The 27963-nt window shown below is 37.2% G+C and overlaps 1 protein-coding gene across 1 annotated transcript in view; it reads right to left on the reverse strand.

Moving 5' to 3' along the window:
• Positions 1-343: 343 nt before the first annotated feature.
• The window catches only part of CPA3 (carboxypeptidase A3), a 29094-nt gene continuing 1474 nt past the window's right edge, over positions 344-27963 (reverse strand). The window contains 10 exon segments of the mRNA XM_007471317.1: positions 344-555; positions 11103-11133; positions 11135-11188; positions 13081-13283; positions 14461-14551; positions 15447-15557; positions 16923-17024; positions 18060-18161; positions 18271-18373; positions 26322-26446. Of these exon segments, the coding sequence (XP_007471379.1) occupies positions 344-555; positions 11103-11133; positions 11135-11188; positions 13081-13283; positions 14461-14551; positions 15447-15557; positions 16923-17024; positions 18060-18161; positions 18271-18373; positions 26322-26446 (1134 nt within the window).

The following is a 27963-nucleotide window of genomic DNA, read 5'->3' on the forward strand; positions in this document are numbered from 1 at the left end:
GAATATGTTTTATTTTTATTATATTGGCACATGAAATGATGAAGCCACATGGTGAAAGTCTGGTTCTGGAGAAAGTGAAGGTTCTCATCTCCTTCCCGTGACCCACTGTATATCACCTTTCAAAATACTCAAAATAATATTTTGTGCTGGGTTCTGACTTAACTTGGTTAAACTTTCACCTAAGGCTATTTGTTAAGATACTATTGAGAGTAAATAAAAGCAAAAAGAAATAACATAGGACTTAAGTGAACAAGAGAGGACCTATTCAGGTGATGTGGAAACCACATTTAGGGATAAGCAAAGATTGACTTTCTAGTGAAAGGCACGGGAAGAATTAATTGGCTTATTCCAAACAGAGGGCAGTTCTTAAGGAAGTATGCTTGAGGATATACTTGACAATAAATTTGACAGCTAGCATGGTCTCTTTACAAGTTGACTTTACCTGAGATTCTGGAAGGAGAAAACCAAATTTGCCTTTATCTCGGAGCTCAAAGGCAAATGTGTGTTTGATGCCCAGGTTGTAAGCCCAGTCTAAAGAAGAACCTGATGTCGGGTCTGTAAAACATAAGCAATAAATATTTAATTAGAAACAAATGTTAATGTCTTTCTTGAAATAGAAATTCACTGGTGTAAAATTAGCAATAAAAATAATTTCATGTACAGTTAATTGCAGTAATGAATGGGAGTAGTGGTCTGCATAGTATAGTGTCAAGTAAAAAATAATCATGGCTTTGGAATCCATCACGTGTTTTAAATATGTGCTGCATTTTCAAAATTATATTTTGCTTGGATCATTTTGAGTCTAAATTGAGTTTGTCTTCTGGGTGCACATTGTCGTAGATGGAGGTGGTCTGAGCAAGTGCAAGCAGTTGAGGAGACCAGCTGAGGAGGGGTCACTGGTCACTGAAAACCCATCAAGGAAAACTACACATACAAGCTATGCAAAATTACATTCTTTCTAGTAGTTCAGGTCTCTTTCCGTTCATGTTGCTAGGATAAACTATTTTATAGTTAAAAGACCAGGAAAGTTTAAATCAATTATTTTAAGGATATATTTAATCCCCTAATCCAACTTTTCCATGTCAATTTTTTTGTGAAATTTTACTAAGAATGTTATTTGTTAAAAAGACTGAGAATATAAACATCTAGAGATTATATACATATAAGGTTTATGCAACATACCTTACATACAGTGTATGTAAATACTGTAAAAGCATTTATGTATATTTTGATTTACATAATTGCAAAACTAATTTTTTTGTACATAAAATTACTTATGTTTTAGGAAAAGTAATGAGTTTGATACAAACATTTTAGGTTTGAAAGATAAAAATTCAAAGCTGTGATGAAGAACGATAGAAGGAATATTTTGGTAGGGAGAGACAGGGTTGGCTTTCAGATTATTCAACAAATATTTATTAAAACCTTTCATATGCGCAGTGCACTTTACTTGGCACTGTGGAGGGTGGGTGGTGCAAGGGTACAAAGATGAAGAAGATGCTACTGGTGTCTTTGGAACTTACAGTTGGGAGAGAAGTCAACTATGCAAATCAACAGAGATAGGGCAGAATATAAAAGTACCATAGGAAAGGTACAGTATCTTGTGAAGATTTAAAGGAAGAAAGCAATTATGCTTGGTGAAGAGGATGGCGTTTCACGCTCAATACCTGCTCAAATACCACCTTCATGATGGAGGTTGTATTTGGGGAGAGCCTTGAAGAAAGGCTAGTATTTTTCCAGATGGAGATTGAAGAAAAGCATTCTGGCCAGTGAACTACAGGATGGAAAGCATGGAGGCATTTTTAGGGACCAGTGAGATATAGCTGGACTGGAAAATGGAGCAGTAAGAGTTGGTGGGCAAAGCTCAGAAAACCTAATAAAAAAGGAAAGATGTTTTGTTTGGCAGCACAGGAGAGAGACCAGTTAGGGGGTACTGTGAAGTGAAAGCCTGAACTAGTGTAGAGTCACCATACTGGGGAGAGAATAGGTGGGACTCTAGGTAAGAAACATTGGAATGGAAGAGTCACAGAATTTGATGAAAATGATTGAGATTTCAATCTGGGTAGTTGGAAAAAATCCACATGTTATTAACAGAAGCAGGAACTCAGAGAGAGTAGTGATGGGGAAAAGAAAGGGTAAAGGAAGGAAGAAAAAAGATGTTTAGCATCATTCAGGCAGGGGATGGGTGCTTCCTGCTAGGGATCTGGGGACTGACGGCAGAACATTGCAGAGCTGTTTGGGCTGGAGCAGTCAGGTGAGTACGGTCAGATGTCCAGCCTTGGCAGAATGGAAGAGTCATGTCCAGCCCTGGGATAGAAGGCAGGGGGGACTCCATGGGCGGGGCTTGTGCAGGGTCCTTGAGGCAATAGTTGGTCTCTGTGTGCCTTTTCCCCTCAGTCCTGTGCACAACACCTACCAAATACATAGTGTTTGGCGCAGAAGGATATGTGAAGCCTGGGTCCTGCATTGAAACGTGAGTTTGGAGGCTGGTGAAAGCCAGGGGTCACTGCCACCTTTCTCTGATTTACTGCACCGTGGCGGAAGGAGCCTGGCAAAATGGATTTGAAAATTATTGGCAGAAGCATCATAGGTGAAACTGGCTTGCACACATTCAGGATTATTATGTGGATTGATCCTTTTATCATTAATGTTCCTGTTTGTTTCTGGTAAATTTCTTTGTTCTGAAATTTACTTTATCTGATGTTTAATATAGCCACTCCTGCTTTGATTAATGTTTGCATGGTGTATCTTTTTCCCAGCCTTTCAGTTTCAACCTGTGTTATATATGAAGTGAGTTTCTTGTAGCCAGTGTATTGTTGAATCATATTTTTCTTAATCCACTCTGCCAATATCTGTCTTTTAATTAATATATTTAGGTAAATTATTGATATACCTTAAATCTGCCATTTTACTATTTGATTTTTGTTTGTTCCCTCTGTTTTTCATTCCTCCATTTCTCTTTTTATTGCCTTATTGTTGGTTACATGAACATTTTTAGGATTCCATTTTGATTTATTTATAATAGTGTTTTTGAGTATATCAGTTTGTTTAGTTTTCTTAGTGGTTGCTCTATGTATTACAATATACATAGATGACTTATCACAGTCTACTGGTATCAGTGTTTTATCATGTCAAGTAAGATAGAGAAATCCTACTTGCATTTAGATATTTTTCCCCTTCCCACTTTTTTTTTTTTTTTTTGCGGTACGCGGGCCTCTCACTGTTGTGGCCTCTCCTGTTGCGGAGCATAGGCTGCAGACGCGCAGGCCCAGCGGCCATGGCTCACAGGCCCAGCTGCTCTGCGGCATGTGGGATCTTCCCAGACCGGGGCACGAACTCGTGTCCCCTGCATCTGCAGGCGGACTCTCAACCACTGCGCCACCAGGGAAGCCCGATACCTTGCATTTCTTTGATGAGATTTTCTGTATTATCATTTGTTTCAAGGCTATCTGTAATTGCTTGTTGAAGCATTTTTATGATGACGATTTTGGAATTCTTGTCAGGTAATTCCAACACCTAAATCATCTCAGTGTTGGCATCTGTCAGTGTCTTTTCTCATTTGAGCTCTCATTTCTTTATTTTTGGCATAAATGATTTTGATTGTATCCTAGACACTTATGCTATTATGTTAAATCTTAAATTTTAATGGAAATCTGCTTTAGCAGGCAGTCACCCTGTTTAGGTTTAGCATGCAACCCCTGGTCTTCTTTAGTGACTTCTGGTTCCAGTGTCAATGTAGTTTTCAGAGCCTTTGCATTGCTGTTTTCGTCTAGTTGGTTCCCCTGGTGCTGCTGGGCTCCCACTGATCCCTGCAGGTAACTGCTGCGTGGGTGAAAGGTGATTTCCTAGCTGGGCCACCCTGGCGCCGCTAGGTGGCAAATGCAGGCTCCAGCCTGTGAGGATAGAGAGTACTTCCCTGATGAGGAAAGAAGCAGAAGGAAGAGGAGGGGCCTGAAGAGACAACCTTGTGGAATATCTGCGTAATACCTATTTTTGGGAAAATATCTGCTTTTAGAGGCAGTCAGCAGAGACGAAGTGGAAAAGAAGGAGGAGGAGGCAAACCAGGTGAGTTTGGTGTCAAGGAAGCCAAGGGAATGGCAAGAAGAAGGTATATCAACAAGGGCCAATGTTGCAGGGAGTTTGTGGAGCATGTGAGCTGAGATAAATATTCTGGCTTTCGTGATCAAGAAGGCTGCCATTTTTAGCAAGAGTTGAGTTTAAGTTCATTAGTAAAAAAGAACATAAGAGTTCTATAGCAATGGAGGTAGGATAAGTAGGAATTGTGTCTTGCATGATGGTTTAGAGTGTGCTAGACATTTCAGTAAATGTGGCCAGTTTCTAGCTGTACCAGCCCTCCATTTGCAGTTAAGTAAACTACTATAATTTCAGAGTTAAAGAATATTGATATTTCATTTTGAAAAATTTACTTTATGAGAAATTTCTCATTAAGATTAATAGTGGTGATTGAGAATTTATGTAATTTGTGATTTTTCATAATTGTGTGATGTTATTGAGTGTAATACATTTTCTTTTATGATACCACTTTCTGTATCTTCGAAACCTTAAATTTGCAAACAAAAACTATATTAAGACATAAATACAACATTGAAAGACTTCTACTTGTAAGAATATATTATTATACAACTTAATTTGTTGAACATGCTGCTTAGCCTTTTATTTATCTCCATCGATACCCACCAAAATATGTGTATATATTTATAGAATATAATAACAATCACTTGCTAAATACCAGGCACCCTTCTAAGTGCTTTGTATACACTAACTCATTTCATTAATTCTTATCACAACCTTATGATTTAAGTACCAATCGCTGTTTTACAGAAGAGGAAATTTTGGCACAGAGAGATGAAGCAATTTACTCAAAGACAACATAGCTAGATGTGTAAAATAGATAGGTGACAAGGATATACTGTAGAGCACAGGGAATTATAGCCATTATCTTATAATAACCTAAAATAAACTATAAGCTGCAAAAATACCGAATCACTATGTTGTACACCTGAAACTAATATAATATTGTAAATCAACTACACATCAATTTAAAAAAAAGGATACATAGCTAGTAAGTGGTTGAGTCTGGAATCAAACCCAAGCTACGTGTCTTCAGAGTTTGCGTGACTAACCATTGTACTATACTACCTACCATATGTCAATCTATAGTCCTCTCAATAAAAAGTCTTAATTTAGTTCTACAAGATAATTTTTTTTTGTTAACATTTTCTTAAAATGTTGACAATAAGAAAAAAATTTCCTACTCCTTTCAAGGTACATTAAGTGCAAGGAACTGACTGTATACAGTCAAAACAAGTCAAGATAAAACTGAACTGAGCTAACACTCTTGTTTCATCCCAAAGAAATCCACGTAAAGTGACACTGGTGACTTAACTTCTGTGTTTTTAAAAAAATATTATTGATAGGCATTAAACATAATAACACGCACTTTTATGTCAACAAGAGTGGAAATTCTATTTGAAGCAAGAGCTGAAGCTAGAGACGCATGGGTATGAACTGAAATATTTGCTTTGCACTTCTGTTGCCCTTAGTATAATTTCAGCTTGAATGTCTTAGTGGATAGATAGTGGGTGTTGAGCTACGAATTCGGGATCTTGATTTTCTCCTTTTCAAAATGTAGAGTAGTAAAGAGTATAGAAAACAGTACAGAGTTGAGAAACAAGAGCAGCGCTAGCAATTTTGATGTGTGGGGAAGGCAACAAGAAAGGCACTTTGAAATTAACTTTTTTTTTTTTTTTACAGCTTTATTGGAGTATAATTGCTTTACAATGGTGTGTTAGTTTCTGCTTTAAAACAAAGTGAATCAGTTATACATATAATATATCCCCATATCTCTTCCCTCTTGTGTCTCCCTCCCAACCACCCTCCCTATCCCACCCCTCTAGGTGGTCACAAAGCACCGAGCTGATCTCCCTGTGCTATGCGGCTGCTTCCCACTAGCTATCTATTTTACGTTTGGTAGTGTATATATGTCCATGCCACTCTCTCACTTTGTCACAGCTTACCCTTCCCACTCCCCATAGCCTCAAGTCCATTCTCTAGTAGGTCTGTGTCTTTATTCCACGGTATTTGTCCTTCTCTTTCTGACTTACTTCACTCCGTATGACAGACTCTAGATCTATCCACCTCATTACAAATAGCTCAATTTCGTTTCTTTTTATGGCTGAGTAATATTCCATTGTATATATGTGCCACATCTTCTTTATCCATTCATCCGACGGCGGGCACTTAGGTTGTTTCCATCTCCGGGCTATTGTAAATAGAGCTGCAATGAACATTTTGGTACATGACTCTTTCTGAATTCTGGTTTCCTCAGGGTATATACCTAGTAGTGGGATTGCTGGGTCATATGGTAGTTCTATTTGTAGTTTTTTAAGGAACCTCCATACTGTTCTCCATAGTGGCTGAACCAATTCACATTCCCACCAGCAGTGCAAGAGTGTTCCCTTTTCTCCACACCCTCTCCAGCATTTATTGTTTCTAGATTTTTTGATGATGGCCATTCTGACTGGTGTGAGATGATATCTCATTGTAGTTTTGATTTGCATTTCTCTAATGATTAATGATGTTGAGCATTCTTTCATGTGTTTGTTGGCAGTCTGTATATCTTCTTTGGAGAAATGTCTATTTAGGTCTTCTGTGCATTTTTGGATTGGGTTGTTTGTTTTTTTGTTATTGAGCTGCATGAGCTGCTTGTAAATTTTAGAGATTAATCCTTTGTCAGTTGATTCATTTGCAAATATTTTCTCCCATTCTGAGGGCTGTCTTTTGGTCTTGTTTATGGTTTCCTTTGCTGTGCACAAGCTTTGAAGTTTCATTAGGTCCCATTTGTTTATTTTTGTTTTTATTTCCATTTCTCTAGGAGGTGGGTCAAAAAGGATCTTGCTGTGATTTATGTCATAGAGTGTTCTGCCTATGTTTTCCTCTAAGAGTTTGATAGTTTCTGGCCTTACATTTAGGTCTTTAATCCATTTTGAGCTTATTTTTGTGTATGGTATTAGGGAGTGATCTAATCTCATACTTTTACATATACCTGTCCAGTTTTCCCAGCACCACTTATTGAAGAGGCTGTCCTTTCTCCACTGTACATTCCTACCTCCTTTATCAAAGATAAGGTGACCATATGTGTGTGGGTTTATCTCTGGGCTTTCTATCCTGTTCCATTGATCTATATTTCTGTTTTTGTTCCAGTACCATACTGTTTTGATTACTGTAGCTTTGTAGTATAGTCGGAAGTCAGGGAGCCTAATTCCTCCAGCTCTGTGGCTCATAGATGGATGATATTAATGATACAAGCTACTTGATTCCTATCAATTCAGTGAACTATTCTTGGGAAGTCAGGGAGCCTAATTCCTCCAGCTCTGTGGCTCATAGATGGATGATATTAATGATACAAGCTACTTGATTCCTATCAATTCAGTGAACTATTCTTGCTAACTAGACACTATCTTCAGTTATTTCTAAGATGGTAAAGGATTGGCTATGCTGTCAATATGCAAATGTAAGTATTCCACAATCTTTCAATATCAGTTTTTGTGCCATCTAAATATTGCTGCTTCGTGGCAAAATAGTTGGTATACAGTTTGACTCTGGTCTGGAATGCTGATTTTTGACCCTATTCTGCCCCTAAGTGATGAAATCTTTCTGTATCTCAATTTCATAGTCTGTAAATGAGGGATTTAGCTTATATCAGTGGTTCTCAAACCTCGTTTCATCTTAGAATCACTTAGACCACTTAAAAAAAATTCAAGTGCCTGGGCCCCACCAGGGACTAATGGAATCTGAATCTCTGGGGATAAGACCTGATCATCTGCATATTTTAAAAGCTCCTCAGATAATGCTAATTGGAAGTCAGGCTTAAGAACCATGAATTAGATCATTTCCTAGGTTTCCTCCTAGTTTCAAATTTTATGGTTTTAACTTATTTGTTTAGTAGCTTCAAAGTGCAAACATATTTTTCTGGAGGTCAGAGATCTCTCCACAATTTGGGTTTTAAAAATGCTCCCTCAGTCCTTTTCTTCTGTCTCCATCAAATCAAAGAGAGAAAAATACTGGTAAATGTTAGATGCTTCCCCCAAATCCTGGAACTTGTTAAATGACAATTAAGATATTGGAATGACTAAACTTTAATTGTGGGGTGCTCCTATTTTATTTTCTTACCAAGTGCTTTGTAACTGCCTGCTTCTTATGAATGTTTGATAAACATTTAATCAGGTGCTTTATTAAAGCAGTCACTCCTAAAAGTTTTGAACATCTATCAAGCTGCTGTAGCCCCATGTGGAAGAGGCAGTTCTTTCTAAATCTGAATTGCTTAAAAAAACTTATAATAAAATAAAATAAAAGAGTTAAAAATACCACTACACCGTTGTATAGAATAGTAATTCCTCTTTATCCTCCCATATTGAAAGTGACACATGATAGCATGGAACTATGTTATCTTTGGTGATCTCCTGCTCCCAGTTAGAAAGTAACTCTTTCAAAGTAGTCATTGTGTGTGTCTTCACTCTTTTCACCTATCTCTGAAAGCTCCAAGTGCTGGGCTATTAGGTGGGTGCTCCATAAATTCTTGCTTATTAAATGATTGTGATTCAATGCAAATGCATAGCTCTAATATGCTCATAATTTGCATATATATGCAAATATACATCATGTATATACATGCACGCATGTGTGTATATATATATATAAATATATATGTATATATTTATATTTATATATATATAGAAAGTGAGAGTAATAATCCTTTGATGCCCTAGCTGCCATTTGCAAAGTTTTCTCCTGTTTGGAACCCTTGGTTCTTTGCTGCCAAGAAAATCTGTGTGTTTTTCCTCCTTACGATGTAGGAATTCCTCTTACATCATATCTGGGTGGCTTATCTGGCCCTGCTATTTCTCAGTATCCACTAAGTAGGCCGCCATTTTAAACTGGTGTTCTAGTCTGTCCTTTGGTCCTTTACTTTGCTTACTTTTGTCCACTTATGTAGCTGGGTTTATCATCTGTTTTGAAATCTTGTTGTCAACCACTTGTATGTGGAATGAATCCCTGGCCTGGCTATGTTGCCGCAGATCTATCTGGATGCTGGTGATTGGCTGTGTCACTGTACTTTCTCTTCTGCCCTTTAAAGCACACAACTGGTTGATATGTGATTGCTGATGAGTGTTCTCTAGGAATGGAATTTTTTTTTTTTTTTTTTTTTTTTTTTTGCGGTACACGGGCCTCTCACTGTTGTGGCCTCTCCCGTTGCGGAGCACAGGCTCCGGACGCGCAGGCTCAGCGGCCGTGGCTCACGGGCCCAGCCGCTCTGTGGCATGCGGGATCTTCCCGCACCGAGGCACGAACCCGTGTCCTCTGCATCGGTAGGCAGACTCCCAACTACTGCGCCACCAGGGAAGCCCACTTGTCTGTTTTTTTAAGTCATTTTTCTAATTCCACCAAAGGAACCTCCAGTAAATAGGCTCTAGAAGTTGTTTGTGATGACTAAAGCATTTTCAAATTCCATAGCAATTGTTGAGGGTGTAGACTTCTAGTTACAGTTTATTTTTTCAGCTTGGATTAGGGAAATGGTTTATGAGGTATGGCCAGGTAGAGTTATTGAGTGGAATCCACAGATGCACATATTTATTTTTTCAATCCACACATTCTAAAAGTATCATGGAAATAATCAGTTGTATTTGGTGGTGGTGAGTTGTTCCATGAAATGTTTAAAAGTTAAACAGCAGTCTTCATGCTAAAAATGTTGGCTATCTTGGCTCTAGAGAGTGACACAGGCTAAATCAAGTCTAATTTTGTTGTGGTTTCAATCCACATTCACACCTTTTGGACAAGTCAGGACACCATTTTCTTTGGCCAAGTTTATGAGAATTAATTCTGTTATTGTTCCCTGCCCCATACTAGATATTGTATGATCTGAGAGGAGATCTGATGTATAATTCTTGCTTTTGAGGAATTACATTTTGTTAGGAAGTTAAGGTTTTGTGAGCAGTTTCATTGGAATTTCCTGTAAAGTTTGGCCCTAAGAACTTAAACTTGGAAACAGTTTGGAGAAAAGGCGAGTTTTACTAAAGAATTTCCAAACTAAGATCAGTGGGATCTGAGGAGAAATAGTCTCACTTCACAGGGTCTGAATTAATGGTCTTTGGTGACTAAATGAATTTATTTCTATTGCTTGAAAATAGAAATCCCTAGTTATTTTAGCTGCAAAAACCAAATGGGAAAGCAGTATGCGCAGTGGTCGAGATCACGGACTTGGTTTTGTTAAAACCTGGGATTGAATCCCAGTTAAGCTAGTTGCAAGTACTGCACACCTCATTGAACATTGTGAGGAGTAACTGAGATTGTGAAAATCAAGGGCTGAGCACAGTGCCTGACTCGTAAGAAATCTATGTCAATAATTAAAAAATGCAAAGACAAAGAAAGTTTAAAAATAGTGAAGATTAAGAAGTGGTGCTCAGACACTAAAGCAAAAGCAGCAGAACTAGGACCTTGTGACCTCCTTTCTTAATCCACCATATAGATTTCGGTTGAACACAGTAGGAAGGGGCTGGTGAGAGGGACAGGAGACTGGCTTTACACGAGCAGAGTGGCTGAAACTGTGGGCCTACCCGTTTTACCCCTAGGAGCTAGGGAAAACACTGTGCTTGCGTAGGGACAAGGCCAAGGAAGAAAGAGTCCAGTCAGAGTTAAATGGTTAAAAAAAAAAGAATTGTCTCTGCCCCAGTTAATTCTTGTTAGTTCCTGTGAGGATAAAATGGTGGTGGTAGTGATGGTAGAGAATAGGATGATGAAAGAATTAAACTGTAAATTTGACTTGATGTAATTACTTCTGTTGACCTTGTAGCCTTGTAAAAGTTCAGTATAATTTGTTTCTAGAAAAATCTTATCCCCCCCCAAAAGGGTGGAATCTGTCTCCTAGATTCACGTATAATTCAGAATCTCATGTTAAAACCAAAGTTTAAATTAGCAGTTCCAAGATGTTCTAATCCTCACTTACAAATTCTATAACTTTCTTAATTAATGTCTCTAAAAGAGAATTAGGGGAAGTGACACAATAAATAATAGGAAAAATGTACAAATGGTCGATGCTGTTGGACCACAGGTGTGGAGTGGGTTCATACTGAGTTGATAGGACATCAGTGCCAATCTTTGCAACTTTGGCCTGGAGAGAAAGGAAAGTAGGAGTGCGATAACCAGATACCATGTGAATGCCGTTAATGCACTGGAGATTTAAAAAAGTCGATTTTACTGGTTATTTGGCATTTGAAGATCAAAATAAAATAAATGATTGAGTGAGAAATTTATTTTCAGTAAGATATACATATTGTCATCGGGAGGCCTTCTAAATGTGGAATCAGTTATGTACAGTAATATCATAGCTCGTGTTTCTACCCTTTCTTCATACTCACTCATCTTTCCTCTCTCCCTCCCTCCTTTTCTTCCTTTTGACTTCTGACCTTCCTTCTAAAAAAACATATTCTTTCTTTTTCCTCTCAGATTTTTTTTTGGCTTCAGATATTTGTCTCTCTCAAAGTCAGTTTCTCCCATGTTCCTCCTTCCTCGGTCTTCATAGGTTCCACACCACCATATGTCTTTCTCCACATATGATTTTAGTATGCCAAGGGAAGAAAGGTGCTTGACTCCTTTTTTTTTTTTTTTTTTTTTTGCGGTACGCGGGCCTCTCACTGTTGTGGCCTCTCCCGTCGCGGAGCACAGGCTCTGGATGCGCAGGCTCAGCGGCCATGGCTCACGGGCCCAGCCGCTCCGCGGCATGTGGGATCCTCCCGGACCGGGGCACGAACCCGTGTCCCCTGTCCTCTCAACCACTGCACCACCAGGGAAGCCCTGACTCCTTTTTAAAGTACTTCTGTTTAAACTAGAGTTTTTCTTCTTGAGTGGCAGCTTATGACCTTTAATACACAGTAGTGTTTTGTGCTATGGGAATGATTATTGGAATTCATTTTAATGGAGTATAGTCACTAACGTTTTTGTACTCTAGTGAAGATTTTGTTTAATCTACATGTATAATGTATATAACCAAAAAGTAAGTTTTTTTCTTAATCAATTTCATTGCTGTGTAAGAACACTTAACTTTACTCAAAATGGTTTGTTTTGTATATTTGTATTTTTTAACCTATAATACCATTTTCCTAAGGGTAGATTGAATTGCATTGCTGTACCTTTGCATAAATTAATAAAACTCATGGGTTTAGATTCTCAACTAGATTGATTAAATAAATGGCTCTATGGGCCACATATTGCTTGTATATTTGTTGTATATAAAAAGAAGGTTTTAATGACTGGTTCAAATCTTTGCTCCCACTCAGAATTGAATGCTGAAAACAATTGACTCAAGTCAGAAAGGCAATTGTAACCTCTAAAAAATTTAAAAAAAATTTTGTGAGGCAGTATTTGAATCACAGCTTTTATTTTTTCTAGAGCAATTAAAAATATTTATCCCTCATATGCAGAATTTTTTTTTTAAAGCTAACATGATCAAATTAGTTTTCACAGAAAGGAAAAGAATGCTTAGTGGATCATAGTTTTGGAGAGAGTATGTTTTTAGTGCAGAAGCTTCACAATCCTTCAAAATTTCTTTCCTTGGTTAATAAAAGAATTAATGTAATTTCCAAGTTGATCAGGAGGATAAAAATACAATTGCTCTCCTTAAATCTGGTGTCTCGGTGACAGGAATAGCAGATGTCTTTGCTATTGTCTTAGGCTTTTGCTGTGTATGGTTTTATGTTATGACCCATGGTAAATATTTAACTAGGCAACATCTGTGTAGTAATGGAATTCTACTCTGGTAGCCTAGACCTTTCTTCATACTGGCTTTATCTTAGAATCATATCAAAAGATTCTATTACCTATGTACTTTAATCACATGAAAAATTAACCTAAGGTTATGGTTTTAACTCTAAGTTAGACTTCATTAGTTCTCTTCTTTGGTATTCAAATGTGGAATTTTTTCAAGATAACCCAAGTTGTTAATGATGAACAGACTGAAAGTCAATGGCGGTGTCAGTGCATAAACCACAGGCTTTTCCTACATACCAGTTCCTCGTGGTTAGGTGGCAGTTCTGATGTATATCCGTAGGGAAACAATAGCATCTGGGAGTAGGAATGGAAGGTAAGTTAAGCCTTGATTGATTTTCGGTGGCTTCGAATGAAGTCAGTGACAGCTTTGGTCTCTTTCTCAGACTCTGGTGCAGGGCCCCAATAGATCTCCTGACATGGATCCTTGGTGTGAGGGAAAGCTGCAGAGGACATGGAGGGATGAGATCAGAATCTGCCCCCCATCAGTACAGCCCTTACTTCTTTTGACAGGGATTCACAAAATGTTTTAAACATTTTAGTCTCCCAGGTTTACAGGGCTGCCTCAGTGTCCCTGCAGACTAACTTTGTATGCATAGCTCAAGAGTATAACAGACTTAGCCCACTTGAATATTCTTATTCTTAGCCTTGTTTATTTTCCCTCCGTTTCCCAGGGTCACAGGAATAATGCATCAGAAGCAGCCCAGGGCCTGGAGTCAGTTCCAATTCAGCCTCAGCTCTAACTCATTGGAGACTGCTGTACATTACCTTCTCTGAGCCTGAGTTTCTTGAACCTGTTTCAGTAGGCAGCTTTCACTTAGGGATATGTGCTATTATCATATTCATTATGGTAGAATAGAATTAGATGCTGAGGTGGTATTTTCAACAAAGTTAGATAAAGAAGAAATTTATGAATTGGGATAGTCGCAATTTCTCTTTGAATGTATGTAATGATAAAGTAATAGTTGGGTAGCAGCTGCAGCATCATCTGATGTAGCAGGCCTCTGCTTATCATTGCTTTTCCCTGCAACCTTTTCACTACACATCTGAAGAACTACCTATATGTTGGTTCTAACCACTGGTATTTCTCAAATTTTATCAGATCAGGAAGAGGAGGGACCTGAGATCTCTGTTCAGATTATCAGAATTTCTGGATTGTGCCTGATTTTTAGCAAGCTAGATATATTAAGTAAGAGATTGTTTGATAAACAGTCCTACCTCCTACTTCCACGCATTCAACAAAACATTCATAATACTTCCATGGTAGTGATGATTATCTTTCTTTTTCTTTTCTTTTTTCGGTACGTGGGCTTCTCACCATTGTGGCCTCTCCCGTTGTGGAGCACAGGCTCCGCAGGCTCAGCGGCCATGGCTCATGGGCTCAGCCACTCCGTGGCATGTGGGATCTTCCCAGACTGGGGTACGAACCCGTGTCCCCTGCATCGGCAGGCGGACTCTCAACCACTGCGCCACCAGGGAAGCCCTATCTTTCATTTTTTAGATTAGAAAATTAACACTTAGGGAATACCTATCTTTACTGAATAAGTAGGTAGTTTAACTAAATTCGGTGTCTAAACACTCTTTAGAGCTATTTCCCTTGAGATCTTGTCTGCTACTCACAGCTCCATGAGACATTAAAGTTCTTGTTGAGGTCAGTTCCAATGCATTTGGAACGTTGGTTCTTGGAACGATTTTTTCTCCACATGTGGTCCTGCAGTATTGAATGATGAAAGTGTTTATACAAGCTCAGTTAGCATTTTTCAATTTGATCATTTCAGATTCTCCCTGCAGGTGTCTACAGCTTTATTTGAAATTTATCTAGTTAACCTGAGACCCATTATATAAAGAAAAAAATTTTTTTCTTATAACTTGTAATATTTTCAGAAATGTTTTTTATATTAATAGTTTAAGGCCTTGATAAAAAATTCAGTTAGTTTTAAAAACTGTTGATTAGTTATGAGTATTAAAAAATGATCAATGTTGTTCTGAAATTACCTATAATTTGAATTTTACCTTCGCTACATCTTTCACCATTTATAGATTCAGATATAATACAGGTCAAATTGTGATTGTTGGAGCATAATTTTCAGAAAATAACTTTTTGTGATAGTATCTGTCTGAAATCTCAAAATCAATCTTATTTAGCAACAGCAGGGTATAAAGAATTCTCTTAAAAGACAGATATCTGTGTCACTCTTTTATTTATTTTTTGATACAATTATTCCACTGCAGATTCTGTCCCAAATTGATGGAATACAATGATTTTGTTTTGAAGTCATTATGTTCAGAATGTCTCTAAATGACTTTTATTCTTAGCTAGAAATATTTTTGCCATATTGTATAATATACATTTCCTTTATAATTAGTGCTTTATTTCACTTTTCTGCATTACTAGCTTCAGCAGCAGAAATTTCATATTATTTTAAGAACGCCTGCGTAACCAGGAAATCAAGCTTTCCTTAGTTGAAACTGAGTTTTTAAAAATATACTTTTCTGAACTGGAATTGATTAACCAAACCTTAAACTTAATGCATAACACTCAGTGTGCATGAAAGTCAGTAAATAATATATTACCTAAATGCAAACAAGAGACTACAGAGCAATACCTGTCTCCATGACCAAATATAGCCATCAACATTGAACACAGGAAGAACATAAAAATTCATTCGGTCCAGGAGTTTGGTCATAATTTTGTTTTTACCATAAGTTTTGGTTGCCTGTAGGGGTAGGAAAAAATTAAGCTATTGGTATAAAGTTTAGCTACCATGTGGAAAGCTGTGGTTATAATTGTAATGACTGCCACTCCTTAAGTCCATTTACCCAAGGTCACATTATTTCAAAGTATTTCCCCTAAACTGCATAAAGATAAATAACCCATATAGATGACAGAAAAAAATGACACTTATTCAGACTAGTGAAATTAATTGAACTAAATATTCTTTAAAGGATCATTTAATTATCAAGACTTGTAGCATTCCAAATGTAGCATGCAAGATACGTTTCATGGAAAGGATAGAGGCCAAGTGAAAAATTAGCATTGCAACTTGTTTTAAATAGATTCTTTTCCTCACATCTTTCAGTAAATATATATTGAATTTGTAAGCATAGGAATATGTAAATATTGGGGAAGATTCATGAATTAATTATAAGTAGGATTAAAGAAAAAACACTTGGTTAATAAAAAAATTAGAGCATGTAGATTGACCAATCAACTTGTTTTCTCACATCAGATGGAAATTTCTCTAATTATCTGGAATTTCTATGGCTACCTAAAATCTCTCATTATTCTTGGAAAGTCTCTTCCAGGTATATCTGTACTGGAGCCAAGATATTTCTTGTAGCCCTATCTTGTGTGTTCCTTTATGGCTTAAGTAAGCAAGCTTAGTACTTAAGTAAGCTGAGCTCTCGGCCCTCAGCTGGAAGAACTAAAACAACTGCAGGGATAAATGAGTTCTACTGGCAGATTCATTCCTAGTGAAAAGTATCCTTGCCCTGAAAGCAGTTGTGATATCATATTCCAGCGGCATGATGTATGCAAAAGCTGGCAGAGAAGAGAAAGTTAAAAGATAGTAGGAGACAGAATACAATAGAAATAGAGTGAGAAGAAAAACAAACTTATAAACTGGATTTACTTTTTTTAAAAAAATGAGTCATTTTTCACTTGGAAAGGAAATTTAAGCATGAAAATTCCAAATGTGTGCATAGCCAATTCAATATCTAAACAGGAACTAATGTTCTGTGCTTTGAACTCACTGAAGAAAGGCCGAGTTTGTAGGTTGTAATATAAAGATAGTTTCAGATTTCCCATACTTAACTATAGGAAAAACCATATTGTAGCCAAAAATTGTTTTTTAGTTTTATAAGCTGTCAGCTGTAGTTCAAGAAGTTTAAAGGAAGGTGTCAATTTTATAAAAACCTCAATGATGAGTAAAATCCAGAGCGTTTATTTCCTGACAGCACCAAATGTGGGCTCTTCTTGTTAAGAGGAACTGCACTCATTTGTAAAGGGGTGTTGCCACTCAGTGAAGTGATGGAGACTTGACAATCAAAAGAGAATTGTGTGAATGTTCCAATTGATTTACCTGATAGACACACCACTGGCAGAATGCTGGGGAGATCCATTCTCGTGCATAAATGCCACAATCCATAAAAATAGCCTTTCTTCTTTCATCCTTTTCCCCAATGTTTTAAAAAATAAATTTGATATATTATTTTACATGAACTTACACACTGATCTCTTGTTGTCCAAATACTCATTCATAGTATCAGAGCAATTCTTTCACCTGTCTTCTGTTGAATGAGTAACTGTGTATGCACATATTTTTCTCAGGGAGGACCATGGCATGTATCCTTAAAATACATAATTCATAATCTGTTTCATAGTATATTTTTCAAAAAATTTTCCTAGTGTCAGAGTTGCTTTTAGGGTTTAAAAAAATCACAATCTATTGTTATTTTATTGCTAACATCCTTTGGCCTGAGAAAAAGATTATAAAGTTGCTTCTGTTTCTGCCATTTCCTTTTGTTTTTCTTACTTTATAAACATGATGTTTAGCCTGGAGTGGAAAAGATTTTGTAGTTGTGTTTGCAGTGGGGAGGAGGGTTAGTGGCTGGATATTTGAAGAACTGTCATTTTAGAGAATTTAGATTTGTTTTGAGTGGTTGGAGAGCATGAGTGGATGGGAAATCAGGATAAGGAAGGGCTTCTCAGTTATTAAGGGGATGCTTTAGGGAGCAATGTCTTTGGATGTACAAAAATCCAGCAGCAGCTGAATGGCTATTGTCAGCTCGGTCATAGAAGGGAATTCCCTATCAACACAGAGTTGAAATGCCTCACTTACTGTCTGGGATCCTATGATTATATGATTCTTAAATTTATTTTCTTCCTGACATTTAGTCATCAGTTTCACTGAATTTTAATGGATGGAAAACTGTTTTATACACCAGGAACATCATAAACTCTTGTTATAAAGATATGGGATAAGAAACTTGTCTGGCTTTGTCCACTGTGTCTGTCAGGTGGTTTATTCAGGGACTTTCTTGGTTCTATGTAAAACCACCTGGCACTTCTGTTCTTGAATGGATGTCTAGAGCTTATATGTTTTTCAAAGAAATAAGACTTTTTATTGTCTAAAAATTAGCTAGTGTGTCACAAAGTAACTCTTACATTCATATTTTTCAACAATAGTAAGAATCTGTAGTTCTTAAATTACTTTTACCTTGAGAACATACAGTGGATTATCTTCAACAGTAGTTCCAATTTTAGTATGAGAGACCATTTTAGGATGCTTATGTACCATTTTTTCAGTCCAAGCAACAATCTTAAGAACAAAAACAATTTTGAGAGATTAGAATAAAAGAAAACTAAAAGACAACAAATGTTGAGGGTGACGTTTTTCTTTTTGGAAGTGCAGGCATTTTATACTATACCTTGTCCCAGTTATTGTATTTTGCATAGCTGTGCCTGCCTGGGATATGTTCTTTGACATCAGACTGTTTCTCAACCTCTTCTTGTACATCGTGAATCAAGATTCTGTTTGACAGGGGGAATGATAAAACACACATTTACTGGAGAAAGAAAAACAGTTATCTTTCATTTGCAGAAATTTTCTCTTCCTTCATCTCCATCTTAGATCAAGTTTACCTTGTTTCTTTATTCTGTAACCATGTCTTTTAGATCTGTCATGTGTGTCTTCCACTCTTCGCATTTATCTAGAGCTGTGCTATTCTTGCTGATTGACTGATCTGAGTGTAGAGGAAGAACATAAATGAGGTGTACTCTTAATTAGAGTTTATTTAGCACATGAGACCAAGTACTGCTCATGAATATTGATTCCCATTAACATCACTGACAAGCACATTATTATGCATATTATATCTAACTCACTGTATGCTTGGCTTTTGACCTAGGATGAATCTAGGATTTCTGCAAAAAAAATTATGACAACAAATTTGGAATCAGGTGGGGCATGTTGCACTAAAACTCACATGAAGTCTGAGAAGTTTGGAAGTTATGTTCTGGGTTGTCTCTACAGACATAATTAATTGTCTTAAGCTCTAAAGAGGGTATGTGGCTTTTGCTCCACCTGCATTAATAGAAGTAGAGGAACCAGGGAAAAGAGAGATTTTATGGTCTCAGAGGTTGATTTGTAGCATACGGCAGTATTAATTAGTCACAGGAAGCTTGTATCTAAGAATATTTTTAGACTTACACATATCAATTTAGCTCTTGTGATAACAGCAGCAAAGGAAAATCCTGTGAGCTGAAATACGACCTTTCCACAAATGCAGCTGCATGAAGACATCAGAATGGTAACAGATTGTTGCTGATAAGGACTAGAAATTAAGCCTAAGGCTGGAAATTAAGAACTATGGCCAGATGTTATTTTCATGAGCCCTTCCACTAACCAGCAGCCAGGTTTAAGTAGATGAAACCAAATTACTTTCTCTCAAATATTATTTTAGCACTCCAAGATTTGCTTAATTTGTTAAAAATTGTTCCTAAATATAGGTGAAAGGATAAATAATTATCCCTGAGGATTTAATGATAGAAATGGCTGTTTACTGGGTCCTTCTTATGTACCAGGCACTCTGTTCAGCATGTTATTTACATTTTTCACTTAATCTTTACATCAACACTCTTAATTGGGTACCATTATAACTCCCATTTTTATAGAGGTTAGGTAGATTTCCAACATGGATATAACTAAGATACAGAAGTTGGGATTTGAACTTAGAGAGGTATGACTTCAGTACTCTAGCTAAACCATATACAGCAGTGCCTCCATCACAAGGAGTGAAATCCCTGGGTATTGCTGTCAGATCTATAGTCTTCTTAGTCTGCTGAGGCTTGTGCAAGGTTTGTCCAGTTGACCAGCTTTCCAGGAAGCCTCAGTCCCAAGATCAGGGAGCTGGTAAGTTCAGAGAAGAGGCAAAATGAATCCTATGTTGACAATTTCAAGACTCCCTCCTTCTGCTGCTTTTAGAGAGTAAAAAAGAAGGAATGGAGATTGCTTTGGGAATATGTGGTCTTTTGTGGGTACATATAAATTTTAGGATTATTTGTTGTAGTTCTGTGAAAAATGTCATGGGTGTTTTGATAGGGATTGCATTAAATCTGTAGATTGATTTGAGTAGTATGGCCATTTTAACAATATTAATTCTTCTAATCCAAGAGCATGGGATTTGTATCATCTTCAGTTTCCTTCATCAGTGTTTTATAGTTTTCATAATATAGGTCTTTCACCTCCTTGGTTACGTTTATTCTCTGGTATTTTATTCTTTTTGATAAGATTTTAAACAGAATTTTTTTTTTTTTACTTCCTCTTTCTGATAGTTCATTATTAGTGTATAGAAAAGCAACAGATTTTTACATGTTAATCTTGTATCCTGCAACTTTGTTGAATTCATTTATTAGTTCTAATAGTTTTTGGATAGAGACTTTAGGGTTTTCTATGTAAAGTATCTTGTCATCTGCAAATAGTGATAATTTTACCTCTTCCCTTCCACTTTGGATGACTTTTATTTCTTACTCTTGTCTGATTGCTGTGGCTAGGACTTCCAATACTATGTTAAATAGAAGTGGTAAGAGTGGACAGCTGTGTCTTGTTCCTCAATTTAGAGGAAGGGCTTTCAGCTTTTCACCTAGCTTGAACCCAAGCTTGGATTTGTAATAAATGGCTTTTATGTTGAGATATATTCCCTTTATACCCACTTTGATGAGAGGTTTTATCATGAATGGATGTTGAATTTTGTAAGATGCTTTTTCTGCATCTATTGAGATGATCATGTGATTTTTTTATCCTTCCTTTTGTTAATGTGGTATGTCATATTGATTGATTTGTGAATATTGAACCATCCTTGCATCCCTGGAATAAATCCCACTTGATCATGGTGTATGATCCTTTTTATATATTGTTGGATTCGGTTAGCTGGAGGTATCACTCTCTCTGACTTCAGACTATACTACAAAGCTACAGTAATCAAAACAATAGAGTACTGGCACAAAAACAGACACATAGATCAATAGAACAGAATAGAGACCTCAGGAGTAAATATATGTACCTGTGGTCATTAATCTGTGACAAAGGAGGGAAGAATATATGATAGAGAAAAGACATTCTCGTCTCTTCAATAAGTGGTGCTGGGAAAACAGGACAGCTACATCTAAAATAGTGAGATTAGAATATTTCCTCACTCCATATACAAAAATAAACTCAAAATGGATAAATGATCTAAATATAAGACCTGAAACCATAAAACTCCTATAAGAGAACATAGGAGGAATAGTCGTTGATGTAAATTGTAGCAATATTTTTTTGGATCTGTCTCCTTAGGTAAAAGAAGCAAAAATAAACAAATGGGACCTAATTAAACTTAAGACCTTTTGCACAGCAAAGGAAACCATCAAGAAAACAAAACGACAACCTACTGAATGGGAGAAAATATTTGCAAATTATATGACCAACAGGGGGTTAATACCCAAAATGTATAAACAGCTCATACAACTCAATTATATATATAAAAAAAAAACCCAATCAGAAATTGGACAGAAACCTGAAAAGACATTTTTTCAAAGAAGACATATGGATGGCTAACAGGCACATGAAAAAGATGCTCAACATTGCTAGTTATTAGAGAAATGCAAATCAAAACAACGAGATATCACCTCACACTTGTCAGAATGGCCATCATCAGAAAGTCTACAAATAACAAATGTTGGTGAGGATGTGGAGGAAAGGAAACCCTTGTACACTGTTGATGGGAATGTAAATTGGTGCAGCCCCACTATGGAAAACAGTACGGAGGTTCCTCAAAAAATGGAAAATAAAACTACCATATGATCCAGCAATTCCACTCCTGGGTATATACCCAGAAAAAACAAAAACACTAATTTGAAAAGATACATGCACCTGAATGTTCATAGCAGCACTATTTACAATAGCCAAGATATGGAAGCAACCCAGGTGTCCATCAACAGACAAATGGATAAAGAATACATGGTGTGTGTGTGTGTGTGTGTGTGTGTAAACACACATACATACATACAATGGAATATTACTCAGCCATAAAAAAGAATGAAATTCTGCCATTTGCAGCAATATGGATGGACCTAGAGAATATTATACTTAGTGAAATAAGTCAAACAGAGAAAGAGAAATACTGTATGATATCACTTATTTGTGGAATCTAAAAAAATAAAGCAAGCAAATATATATATATATATATATATATATATATATATATATATATATAGCAAAACAGAAACAGACTCACAGATTTAGAAAACAAAATAGTGAGGAGAGGGATGTGGAGAGGGAAAAGATAGGGGTATGGGATTAAGAGATGCAAACTACTATACATAAGAATAGATAAGCAGCAAGAATATATTGTACAGAACAGGGAATTATAACCATTATTTTATAGTAACTTTTAATGGAGTGTCTTCTATAAAAATACTGAATCACTATGGTATCCACCTGAAACGAATATAATATTGTACTCAAGTGTACTTCCATAACAAAAAGGAAGGAATGGAGAACTGTGTGCCAGTATATGTGATGCCATGAGCTTCAGGGTGTGTGTGTGTGTTACTGTAGTGGGGAAGGATGTTTCAGGGAGGCAGAGTCATTGTTATGGTGTCTTATAAACTGGTCTGGACTGCGTTTCCCCCATGCCCACATTCCTGCAGCATAGGGTCTACTCAAAAAGTATGATTTCAGGTTTCTACAGGATCTCATTTGTCTCCAGTAACTCCCTAATTGGGTTACTTTGTATCATACTTGGCACTTATCAACATGGATTTCCCCCAGCATTTGAGGCATACCTCTGTGTTGGACAATAAACTTTAAGGCACTAGTTTATTTAGTAGGAGGGAAAGGGTGCAGCTGATGATAGTCTCTAGTTATCCTGTTGCACAGTGTGTGTGCATGTTTGTGCACATGCTCATGTAAGCACATGTATAAGTGGTCTTTCCTCCACTTGCATTAATTAATAAAAGTAGTAAAGGAACCAGCCAAAGAACATTATGTGGTCCCAGCCAATCTTCATGAAACCCCTATGAAACATTTTAAAGATGAAGAAAATGAGATGGAGAGAAGTTAAATGCACTGTCAATGTTAAATACCTAATACATGGCTTAAATGGGACTAGATTCAGACATCTTCACTCCAGAATCTACATTCTTATCTACCACACTCTTCTGCTTTCCACCATGACCAACATCTCTTTGATATTTGTATCAGGTATTAACAATACCCATTATATTCTTGGGTAAGGAATATATAAACATGTGAAGCAGAAGGAAAAATGAATAGGATGAAACACTAGAATGATTTATTTGATTGAAATACTTATTTGATAGGACCATGCATATACTTGGAATATGGATTTGTATCTGACTGAACATTATTAGGTAATTAGACATTAATATGAAGTGTTGATGATCAGTTTGGTATAGATCTCTTCCACATTTCTCACATAATCTTATGTGGGGCTTAATAAGATTTTACTTAATTATATCATTTGACTTTTACTATTATATTAGTTGTTGTTTCCTGAATTACCCTTCATTAACAACTCTTTATTTTCTAATTTTAACTTTTGATCAAAGAAGAGATAATCTAAAATGTATCTAAAATATGAATATCTAAAATGTAGAAAAATTAATAAAAACAGTAGGGTTTTCAACTGCTGATTCTAAATATGGTGTCTGTCCTTTAAGGCTCAGTCCAAGGGATGTGCATTCTTTTAGACTATTGAACCAGTCTGTTCAGGTTCGTTAGTATATACATATTATTTGTTTTTTAGGCTTGGCCTTTTGTGATTTTGTAAGAATGTAAAGGGAAAGAAAGGGAGCAAATATGCTACTTTAAAATAAAATATGTCTTGGTAATTTAATTTTCTGAAAATTAAAAAAAAAATATCACACAGATGCTTTAAACTAAGTAGTGGTTTATATGCACTGTCTAATGAAGGGTGTCTTAGTAAATCATTGTGTCAAGCCAGCCTCTTAATGTTTTATTCTGACTGGTGTCTGGGTCCAACCAGATGTTTCTGTTCTTAGAACCTTCTTCTGTTACTGACTGACACCAAGTAACACATGTAATTAATATGCAGATAAAATTATCTATATAATTAGTACTTGGAGACAAGCTTTTAAATAGTTCTTGCCTGCACAGATCACTTTACATATTTATATTTCTGAGGAAGGTAACTATCTAATTATGTGGCTTTCTCACAACTGTGGCTAATTTGGACCAATTTCTAGAAATCATCTCCTAATTAGATAAAACTAGTTTTTTTTTTTTTTTTTTGGCGGTACGTGGGCCTCTCACTGCTGCGGCCTCTCCCGTTGCGGAGCACAGGCTCCGGACGCGCAGGCTCAGCGGCCATGGCTCACGTGCACAGCCGCCCTGCGGCATGTGGGATCCTCCCGGACCGGGGCACGAACCCGTCACCCCTGCATCGGCAGGCAGACTCTCAACCACTGCGCCACCAGGGAAGCCCCAATAAAACTAGTTTTTATAGGTAGTTTAACACTTTGGTTCTTGATGTAGATAGCAAGGAAGTATTTGGCATAAGGCAAAGTGAAAACCACAGTACTCGCGAGGATCTGGATTTAGATCTCTGTTTGAGTCAGAATTGTTCCAGGCTAGGAGAGGACCAAAGAGGAGAAAGGGCTGATGTGAGTTATTTGATAAAATGGAAAGATGGCAGCCCCCTGCCTGGGTGTCTTCTGTTACAGTGATTTATTCCACTATCGACACTCAGTGTTGAGCAACTAGCTGCTTGTCTACATTACCAAGATATTAAGGAAACATACTGCTTCAGTTTTACCTTGCTCTTCAAACCAAATTATACAAAGTTTGCCAACTGAAATAGATTTTAGCTTGGGCTAGATACTGTGTAAGAATTAGTTGATCATAGGAATCTGGGTCAGGTTTATATTAATGAAGTAAAGTGAAGATTGTAATCATTGAGGCACACATTTGAGAAGTCTGGCTGCGAAGTGATTCAAGAGACCAGGGAGTATATAGGGTAGAGGGGTGATTTCTTTTAGATGAAGGAAACAAGACGTCATATCGACCTTAGCAAATGCATACAGTCCATAACACACTACTAATTTCTGTGATTTGAAGGTATATTTATAAACTGTCTACTTCTAATTTTAATGGTACAATTTATAAAATCATAGAAAAACATATATCAGTATATTAATTAAAAAGGTTTAAATGCTGGTATAAGTTAATTTTGAATATGTTCTCCCCATATATTAACTTATACATTTGTTTTACAGCCCTCTTGAAACAACAACAAAAACAAAGACAGTGATAAAAACGATCACACATAATAGCCTGTGACTTTAAGCCATTAAGCCACAGACAGGAATATTTTTTGTTTACTTGTCTATGTATGTGTTTCCTTCATTTCAGTAGTATTTATATTTACTAGGAATATTGAAGCAGTATAATAAATACAATCCAGTCATGATGAGCTGCAGTAAATCCTGCTCTGTAATATGACATTATAGGATCTTTGTCTGAGCCAGAAGTAGAAGGCCTTTTGAGTTACAGCAGTAAGTTAGGTAGCAGAGGCATGAAATAGCAAGTCAAAAAGAAAGAACTGGTGTTTAGCAGTTTTGAGTGGTGGGGTTCTTAATAAAGGGGCCTACTGGAATGACAAGGGCTGGGGGAGTACAGGATCCCTCAGTACATCAAATTGCTAAATACTTTAAAGTATAAAAAAAACATTTTGTTTTCTATACTGTCTATTGATTTGTGATATTCATCTCTGGTCTCCCTTCTTATTTGTTGCCCCAGGGCCCAGACTGCGTGTGCATGACCCATGGTTAGTGCTAAGTTTCAATTTCCTTTTATTTCTCTGTGGGACCACAGCGACTCATTTCTGCATCTTCGGCCATTCGAGAATTCTCTCCTCTTAGATTTGTCTTATTTTACTGCATTGTTTTTGCTTTCTCTTAGGAAGAATTTCTTGCATAAAGAATTAATTATTTATTATGTATTTTACATTCCTACATCTCTGACTCAAGGATGAACATTGTTAGGGTCTCCTTTTATGTATCAGGAGAATTCAAATACAAGAATGTGGTGCTGGTAGTTGTCAGTAGTGCTGAGCTCTGGGTTGATTACTTGGCAGGGGTGACGAGTGTGACCAAACCGTCCGTGCCTGATCACGTGCACTCTGTCCTTACCAGGGGCTGAGTTTTAGAGATGGCAGATAGCGTAATTGTCGTTCTTGCAGATCATAGCAAACATAAGATAGAAGTTGAGTGGCCAACTTTGATCTCATCACTTTTATAAGCAGGCCTCCCTAGTCTGTTTGGAAGTAACTATAAATTTTATCTCATAGATAGAGCTTTCATTTTGGGGGGCCCAATTTAAAAATTACACTTGCCTTTCAATTTCAAGACTCCAAGACTTTGAGTCTCTAGCACATTTGAATATTTGCATAGGACTTACTCATAGTGCATTCTGTTTTGATCGAAGGCAGCCTGAATGGACTGGAATTCCTTTTCACTAATTCGGAAATCCACTGTCATGTTAGCAGCTACATGGTGGGTGATGTCTGGATACCAGAAGTCAAGCTGTGCAGATGAGCTCAGTGTTAGTTGCAGTTGTTTATCTGCTCACCCGACACATATTTATTAAGAAATGACTATGTGTCATACACGATGAAAGGAATTTGAGGTTCAACGTGACTGAAGTATGGACTCTTCTCTTAATAAACCTATGAGATTTTTGCAAATGTATTTAAGAACTGTTGAATATTAGGGAGTGGGAAACAAACTATTGTACTGATCACTTTTTTAGGACATAGTATATACAGTTGCAAAAAGAATGAGCAGCTTTTGGTTAATCCGTTTGCTTCTACCATCTTGGGGCCAATTGGAGTTGTTTCACAATTGATTTAGCCACAGCATCTGTCTCTAATTGGGAATATGGATTAATATATGGCATCACCCTCCCCTGCCCCTGCTCCTGAGTCAGGCCTCAGAACCACATGTCCTAGTAAACTCTGGAATTCCTGGAAGGTTAGTGTCCAATGAAAGCATAATCTCTAGCCATGTCATTTTTCTAGCAGTATGTCCTTGGGCAAATTACTAAAACTCTTTGAGTTTCAGTCCTCGCCCCTAAAAAAGGGGCTAACAGTCCTCCATTGGGAGTGTTGTGAAGATTGTGAAACGGCTGTGACATGTGGGCCATGCAGGCATTTAGCAACTGCTGATTCCCTTCACTTTATCTTCCTCTAGCTGAGACTTTCAGAAATTTGGTGAATGGGACTATAAAGATAGCATTCAGATTAAAGTAATTTAAGAAGATTCCAATTCGTGTTCTTCAAAATCATACTCAATTGTGAAACCCAACAAACTATAATTTCCCATCCTTGGAAATGTAGAGAAAGTGCTCACTTTCTACCCATCATGCCAAGCTTGTGGGCGTGTCTAAATCTACCTGGCTGTTTTGTGATTGACTTCCTCTCTAGCTCTAGGTCAATCAGTTATGTGCCAATAGGGGGCTGCAGTGAACCAACCAACATTTATTGGCTTATTTGAATCAGGAAGCTACAGCCTGAATTAGACATGTGAGAGATGTAACGTGTGATGTAAAGGTAGGGCCATCTAATCACAATAGCAATCTCTCTGTTCCAACAGGGTAATGTAGTACAAGAGTTAGGGCTCAGTAAACCTTCATGAGCATTTACTAAGCACCAGGCCCAGAGCTGGGTGCCAGGGTTGTAGAGATTAATAAAAGAGAAGCAAGAAGTTCAGTGTGGGAGACAGAGCCGTATATGCACTTCCAACATGCTGACCAATGCCAGAGGCAAGCACAAGTGTTCTAGGAGCACGACAGGCAACCCGAACTGGGTCATGAGAGTTGATGAACAGAGAAGGACTTCCTCCAGGAGGTACTGCCTGAGCTGGGTCTTGAAGAATAAATAGCAGTGAGCCAAGTAAAGAGGGAAGTGCATTCCTCCTGAGAAAAAGTGTGTAGGGCCAAAGTGGGCCAGTTTTTGGTGTTTATGGTGCTTGAAGGGTGAGAAAGAGGGTGGAGTGCAGAGGTTGGGGATTATGAAGTGCTTGGAATAGCACCCTGATCCCAA

Source organism: Lipotes vexillifer, unplaced genomic scaffold (genome assembly GCF_000442215.2).
Source record: "Lipotes vexillifer unplaced genomic scaffold, Lipotes_vexillifer_v1.1 scaffold618, whole genome shotgun sequence".
In the NCBI taxonomy this organism is placed as follows: Eukaryota; Metazoa; Chordata; class Mammalia; order Artiodactyla; family Lipotidae; genus Lipotes; species Lipotes vexillifer.